The sequence below is a fragment of the Arachis duranensis genome, chromosome 6 (genome assembly GCF_000817695.3).
Source record: "Arachis duranensis cultivar V14167 chromosome 6, aradu.V14167.gnm2.J7QH, whole genome shotgun sequence".
Classification (NCBI taxonomy): Eukaryota; Viridiplantae; Streptophyta; class Magnoliopsida; order Fabales; family Fabaceae; genus Arachis; species Arachis duranensis.
The window spans coordinates 78,913,362-78,921,114 of record NC_029777.3 but is presented as its reverse complement, the minus strand read 5'-3'; the positions used below and the strand labels follow the sequence as shown (position 1 = coordinate 78,921,114).

Sequence of the window (7,753 nt, the reverse complement as noted above, 5' to 3'; positions counted from 1 at the left end):
TCAGAGTTAATATTGAGGCCAAGTTGAGGGCAACAAATCTTATTATAAGCGTAGTCCTGTTTTCCTTCCTAATTCCGTGGCAGTGTAGTGAAATTAATTAGAATAAGAAAACCGTCGTAGTCAGGATGCGACATCGTTTAACCCGCTTCGTGTAAAGTGCTACCACCAACAACACCACCACACAACGCACGCCCCCGCTGAAATTCTGTTTGTGCCTTCACCAGAATCATCACCCCCCTTTACTACTCTTTTAACTCATTACTCTCTTGTTTCCACCATCACCACCCACTCCTTTCTAGTACTAACGCTTTTCCTTCTTTTTCTATTCAAACTCTCTCCACAACACACAAACGCACCCTCACCCTTTCTCTCTCTCTCTCTCTCTAACATGGACCACCAGTACCGCCACGTCATCAGTGCCGGAGCCAGCGATCCCATGCTCCGCACCTCCACTCTACGCACCACCACCTTCTCCTTCCCCCTAGCTCGCTACACCACGCGCCTCATCGCAGCCGACCGCCGCCGCATGCTCCTCGCTGACTGCGCTGACCGCCGATCCGACGACGGCCTCGACGCTTCCGACGATGACGATGGCGGAGGATGCGCGTACTCCAGGCCCGTCCTCGTGTTGGACTTGGTGTGGAACCTGGCTTTCGTCGTCGTGGCTGCCGGCGTGCTCCTCTCCACGCTCCGGGAGCGGCCGGCGACGCCACTGAGGCTGTGGCTCTGTGGCTACGCGTTCGAGTGCGTGCTCCATATTTGCTTCGTGTTCTTCGAGTATCGCAGGAGAATCGGGGATCCTTCGCTGTCTCAGAGTCCGTACAGGTAACTCTATTGAATTGATAGATACTAAGATTAGGTTTTTATTTTTCTGGCTATGGTGAAATTTTTAGTTAATTGATATTTAATTATTTACTCAGTTATTTTTCAATGGATTTTTTAAATTTAATCCTGGTTAGATATTAAAGTTTGAATCTTTGGCTGCATGTTAGAGGAAGCTGATATTTCTTAAACGAGAGGGGATAGGGTGGAAGATTAAGGAGAATATGTTAACCTTTAATTTGGGTGTGATGATTATCATTATAGTGATCACTGAGAGTTATGTCTTGGTTTTATTTAGAAATTCTAGGTACTCAATCTCCTCTACTACGCAGTTTATACTTAATTGGCCTTGAATTCAAATGTGCTATCAGGTCGTGCAATTTTGTTATTTAAACTATTAATTGGTCTAAAAATGACACAGTAACCATTTTTTTAAGCTGATGATGAATTTGAAAGTACACAGTTAGTTATTCCGTTTTGCATGGATTGACATATTTGTAACTGGCTTAAAGAGTATAGTAGGTTAGCTTATTTTGTTAAAGTTCGTTTTTTCTAGTCACACTTTATACCAAAGCTTACTACTTGAATGCATAGTCTGTTAATCTTCAATTCAGTAATCGATTATGTATAATGTATGTACTATGATGAGGAGGTGCTCTGTGGTGTTGTTAGCCATTAGACATTTGATGACATACGATAGTTATGATGAGGATTTAGATCAAAGTATCAGTTGAATTGCAATCATGTATCTAAGTCAGAGCAATGACATCAGGGTATCGTTATACTAGTGAGGTTTAATGTCTAGTCATATCTACAATGGTAGTTACCTACTAGAATTGCATAATTATTGTGTATTTAAAGAGCTGACTGTCCATGAAGCTTACTTCTGTTTTAACTGTCATTGCAAAATTCTGGAAAAAGGATGAGATGTTGAGTGCTTACTTTAATTTGGATTGTTTGTAAGAATGAAAATGTGGATAGCTCTTGCAAGGTTTCTTTTCTGTAGAATACCCTCATCACCTTCACCAGTTTACACTGTCTTATTTATGTGTTGGGGACTGGTGTTCAAAGTGTTGTACGGGAAGAAGAATGGTTTTCTATATCCATGTGTGCAGTATGCTTGCCTTTCTATTCCTTTTACACTGGCAGATAATTGAATTTGCATTCTACTGTTATTTATTGCTTTCAGCATCCTGAAGAGGTTAGAGCCGGTGAACACTCTGGCATCATCTGTCTGGTGGGTGTTTGGATTTTATTGGATTGTTGTGGGCGGCCAAGCACTACTGGAAGATTCTCCGCAACTTTACTGGTAAGAATAGTTTGAATGTAGACATGATTTATAACAACAATATACCGGATCCTAATTCATATAGTCAACTTCATTTAATTGGACAAGGTTTAGTTGTATATTTATCACTACTCTAAAAAGTCTGTTCTTTGTTGCTTCATCTTCTAACATAGGTTGATTAGTGTCATCCTTACATAATTTATTGGAAGCTTGGAATACTCAATGGTGTATTTATCACATTGTTGCAGGTTAACAGTGGTGTTTCTAGCCTTTGATGTATTTTTTATTATCTTTTGCATTGGGATGGCATGTATAATTTTCTTTGCTCTCTTTTGCCTTATCCCAATAATAGCATTAGCTTATGCTATAAGAATCAGGGAAGGTGCATCAGAAGAGGATATTAGGTCACTTCCTAAGTATAGGTTTGGCCAATCAAATTTGTTAGTGTTGGTTGATGACAACAAGCAGCAAATTGAAAAAGCAGGATCAGATTCATACAATGAAAATCATATCAGTGAACTTTTTCTCGAACCAGATGATTCTGTGAGTACATCTTTTCAGATCTCTCATTCAGTCTTCTTTAGTGTTAACATCATTTTATAATTTTATTAGTTGTAACTATATCCCTTCATGTCAAATTTCTTCCCTTTGGGCAACCTTATTTACTTTGTTATGTCATTTTGGTATCTTTTCTGATATATCCTTTGTTACCCATTTCCATTCCATGATTCTGTCTGATGGATTCGGCTTGTTCATGCTTTAGTTATTCAAAAGAAACCGAGCTTTAGTTATATCAATTTTTACTTGACAAACGTTGAAATCTTATACTTGGATTGGTCTGGTTTTAAACACGGCTTGTCAAAATTAGATAATGCGATGATGTTATTTTGCCACCCTAACTGTTCATTGATTGTTATTTTGGCCCTAGATATGTGTTATTTTATCCTTGATTTGCACCTAATATGATTGTGATTATCACCGATTTATTATTCAATCTCACAGTGTTAGACTGTTTCTTCTGGGTTTATTTTAAACCCCCTGAAAATTGCTTATTATGTTTTGTTACTTCGCCTAGTTACAAATCACATGATGACCAGAGAACTAAGCTACTACTGATAATATTGTAGGAATGCTGCATCTGCCTATCCCCTTATGTTGATGGAGCAGAACTGTATCGCCTCCCCTGTACCCATCATTTCCACTGTGGATGCATCAGCCGCTGGCTCCGGACAAAAGCAACTTGCCCACTCTGCAAATTCAATATCCTTAGAGGCGATACGTTAGTCTAACTCCTTGAAAATAAAAGATTGGGGGAGAAACATAGGTTGCATTATCAGCCGAAAAAGAGCATGATCCGAGGAGAACCAAAGCATTTGCTAATCCACTGACAAGTAGGTGACAAAAAAAAAATAATAATAATAATAAAGAAAAAGAAAGGAAGAGGACGCTTAATTTCCTTAGTTCATCTTCTGAGCATAATTTCCTTAGTTCATAGTGGGGTTTGTATATATTGTAAGCCATGTAGAGGGTTCCCCATTACCATGACCACCCCATCATATGATTTGTGCCTTTAAGTTCCTATAATAACATTTTCTGTATAGCAATGCTTGTGTTGAGTAATTTGGCAACAGTAATTTGTCATTTAGGGTTTTGGAGGGGGGAAAGGGAAACATGAACTTTTAGAGTAAATGAAAACTTGGGATTTTGGAGTACACTATTGGATGTACTAAACACATCTATTTGATTGTGAACAAAGGAAAGGATCTTTTAGGATTAACGCGATCATTACATGATTTTCTGCCGCAGATAAGTTTTACCTGATGATTGAAGGATGGTTATTTTCTCATCCCTTGATATACTGGTAACATTTAGAAAGGAGCATAAAAAAACCATGTCTTACGTGTCTCAGCAGTGCATTTCCGTTAACAGTGAAAACTCTCGAAGAGCAGTCATTGAACTTAACAATAGGAGATAAACGAGTTAAGCCTCGTTTTGGTCCCATTCGCGAATTGCATTGATTTGGTTCCTAACTTTTCAATTGCTACAATTTGGTCTTTCAGATACAAAAAAGTGCACTACAATAGTCCCTCCTCTGCTGTTACTGTTAGTGAGATAGATCAAGTCTTGCTATGTTGGATATATTGAAACGACGTTGTACACGTTTTGGCGCTAAAAGAGCACTAAATGATGTAATTTCAGGCTTTGAACAATACTAAAAGGGAAGAGTATAACGTTTTAGTATTGTTCAAACTTTCTCAAACAATATTTAGTACATTCTTTAACGTCAAAATGCATACAACGTCGTTTTAATATGTCTAACGTGACAAGGCTTGAACTACATCACTAACGGTGTTGAGTTCTAGCGACGGAAGATACACGAAAGACTACATCGGTGCACTTTTTTAAATTTAAGAGACCAAATTGTAACAATTAGGAAGTCAGAAACTAAATCAGTGCAACTTGTCTCAGAGACTAAATCAGTGCAACTTATAAATCTCAGGACCAAAGTGAGATTTGTTGAACAACTCGCTAGAGGCGGCTCCTAAAGCTACAAGGAGTCTTCAGGGCATACAAACAATGCCAAAATATGAAATTTTCTGATGTTTTATATTCATAATATTAGCGCATTTCTCGAATGCCATTCATTCTTCCTCTCTTCTAATATCAAAGCATAAAAATCTTTCTCATTTCACACCAGTGATACCCAAACTTTTTTCCGATAAATGATAGAATGTGATCCTTATTTCTTTCACTGACTTGTCTTCTTTGCTAAAAAATGGGATGAATTTAACACACAAATACACCACCATTTATCACATAAACACACATGATAGCACCACATCACTCCATTCCGAATGAAACACCCTATTTACTACAACCAACAGGCAACAGGTGAGTGCTCTGCAACGTTAGGCTATAAAAAGCAATCTCAATTAACAAAAACTGTCTTTTACATAACACATAACAACAAATGCCAGAACTACAAAATACAATTATAATGAGAATCAGGTTCAGATTCAGGACTAAAAAACCTGCAAAAAAGAAGCACAATTGTATGCATTACATAGTGCTTCTTCTTCTTCTTCTTCAGACATTCTTCAACTTCTTCATCTTGGAAGGTGGCCATCTACCCTTCTTCCTCAGCCTCCGCTTCCTGACGAGCCGCTTCCTCCTTAACCTTATCTTCTTCGCCATCTTCATCCTCAGCCTCTGCTCTTCCCTCTCCTTCAGCTTCGACTCCAGGGGAAGCTTATCCACCGCGGCGCTCTCTTTCTTCTCTCCCTCCGGTGGAGGAGGGGACCCCCCTTCGGCAGGAGCAGCACCATCGGCGGCTGCCGCAGCCACCACCATGCTCCTCCCCTTAGAGGGTGTTGTTCGAATTGGAACAAAGTTCAAACACTTGGTGGGCACACCAACAGGGAGCTTAAGTTGCACTCTGAAAACTGAGCACAGAAAAATATCACAGGCATTATTAACAAATGTTTTCGGAGAAATTAATAATAGAAAGAAAAAAATGGAACATTTGGGGAAATTAAGGAAAAGTGGGGGAATAGGGTGACTTACCAGGAGTGACGAGGGAAGAAGAGGGAATGGGTGAATGGAGAGAGGGGAGGGTGAGGGAATTGAAGCACAGAAGTGCCATTATTTTTATGGTTTTCCTTTTGGAAGGTGGAATTTGTTTCAGAAATTTGTATAGTGTTGGTGCGGGGCAAAGAAGGATTGGAGTTGGGTTGCGGATAAGGCCACATAGACATGGTCCTCCTCTTGCTCACCCAGTCACCCTTTCTCCCTTGCTTTGGTAACTAACTATTTGTCTACCAATCTTGTCCCTAACCATTTCCATAAATGACTACGGGGCTTTTCACGAAAAAATACTCTCTCTCATTTTTTGTCTTTTATTTTTGTGATACAATACAATTTTTTTGTGTTTTTTTTTTGTCAAATCTAAAAAGAAAATATTAAAGAGTTAAATATCAAAGTGTTCCTAACTTTATTTGAGTTTTAAAATCGACTCTAAACTTGCATTGGCTTCAATATTGTCCTTAAATTTAACAAAGGTGACTCACGGTCGTCCCTAAAACATTTTCCGAAAAATATTCCCAAACGGCATGATGACGTATATGCAGAAGCGCCATGTTGGAATGGTAACAGCTATCTGACGTGGCTGTTATCATTTTTTAACTCAATTTAGTCCCTAAATTATTTTATAACCTTAATCCCCAATTTATTATTAGAAACCACTCTGTTTCTTCCTCTCTGCTATCCTTCGTCTTCTCTGCCATTGTTGACCTTCTCTCTCAAGGAAAGCAAGCATATTCTAATTATTTCGTCTCTATCGCACACGTAGTAGTCTGACGAGAAGCATCTTGATTGTTAGAGGTAACCAAAATAGAAAGGAGAAACAAAATAGCTACCGTCCACTCCTTTGTTTTTGTTGATCACGGCTTTTTGTACATTGTTAAGTCGTTATATATTCATTCGTTCATCGTTTTTCTTATGTGATTTTTCTGAAAATTTTTGTTAGGGTTTTCTTTGTATCTTCTTGTTGCATTTTTATAGTTCGTTTTTGGCAGATTTTTGGCATTCCGAAGAAATAAAGACATCCCCTAACTCAGAGGATGAATTTGCTGAAGTTGAGGATGATGACGCATTTTCTGTTTTCAAAATGGGTGGTGTTTCATTTCGGACATGCAAAAGGTAACGATGTCTTTGCTATTTACTGGTTATTGTATTTTAGTAAGGGTTGAACTCCTTAGGTTGATGTATTTTTTGTAGCCATGTTTTGCTTTCATAATTCTATTTCTATATCTATTGGTTTGTTTCACACATTGTTGTTGCCTGTATTGATAGAATGAGATAGGAGTAGAACTTAATAAATCGTGGGGATGAATTTGTTGTCACTTATACGTGTGCAGGGACTAATTTGATGTCACTTAGGTAGCGTTTGTTTGCAGAGACTAGAATTGAGATTGAGAGATAGAGACTCAGTATTATGTTTGTTGAGCTAGAGATTGGTACTTAAATTTCTGTCTCCGTCTTCAAAATTTCAGTATTTTAGTACCTCTAAACAGTAAGGACACTGGAGACAGAAAAATTTAAAGACGGGGATAGAAATTTTAATCATAATTTGTACCTAAATTACCCCATTCTAATTTTATAATTTCAAAATTACCCTTAATGTAAATCAGGGCTTCTTAATCAACCTCGTGACTCCATCTTCTCCTTCTTCGAAACAGCCACTGTAGTCGCTCAAGCATTCTTCTTCAAGAACAGCCGCTGCGTCGCCGCTGGCCTCGCCACCGCTAGGTAAGTGATTAGCCGCTTGCAAATTCATCTTCGTAGCCCCCATCTTCTCATCTCCTCTTCTTCTCCTTCACAGAAAAATCAAAGAAGCCACCTCTCCCTGATTGCTGTCCACCTCAACCATCAACTCCTCATCTGAACTGCTCTGACCCAAGTTAGTTTTATACAAATGTTATTTAATTTATTGATTTCTTTCATCTTTTCCGTCGTGTCCTAATCTTTGGATTTGTTCGTGACCTAGCATTGAGACTTTTCTCTTCTTATGATAACCAATTTGATCTGTGGATTTAATCATTATTTGTGTAATGTTTAAATCAAATTTGTTTGTATTTGAAAGGT

General features: G+C 38.4%; 2 protein-coding genes across 2 annotated transcripts; one reads left to right on the top strand and one right to left on the bottom strand.

The window, feature by feature from the left end:
• Positions 1-74: 74 nt before the first annotated feature.
• Positions 75-3,887, top strand: LOC107494235 (E3 ubiquitin-protein ligase At1g12760). The gene is made up of 4 exons (XM_016115291.3): positions 75-825; positions 2,012-2,131; positions 2,359-2,653; positions 3,238-3,887. Exons 1-4 carry the CDS (start codon positions 389-391, stop codon positions 3,397-3,399), a joined length of 1,014 nt encoding a protein of 337 aa, XP_015970777.1. The 5' UTR covers positions 75-388; the 3' UTR covers positions 3,400-3,887.
• Positions 3,888-5,019: 1,132 nt separating this feature from the next.
• Positions 5,020-5,886, bottom strand: LOC107494236 (50S ribosomal protein 5, chloroplastic). Its single transcript, XM_016115292.3, has 2 exons — positions 5,675-5,886; positions 5,020-5,553 (listed from the first exon to the last, which is right to left on the bottom strand). Exons 1-2 carry the CDS (start codon positions 5,751-5,753, stop codon positions 5,198-5,200), a joined length of 435 nt encoding a protein of 144 aa, XP_015970778.1. The 5' UTR covers positions 5,754-5,886; the 3' UTR covers positions 5,020-5,197.
• Positions 5,887-7,753: the final 1,867 nt, after the last annotated feature.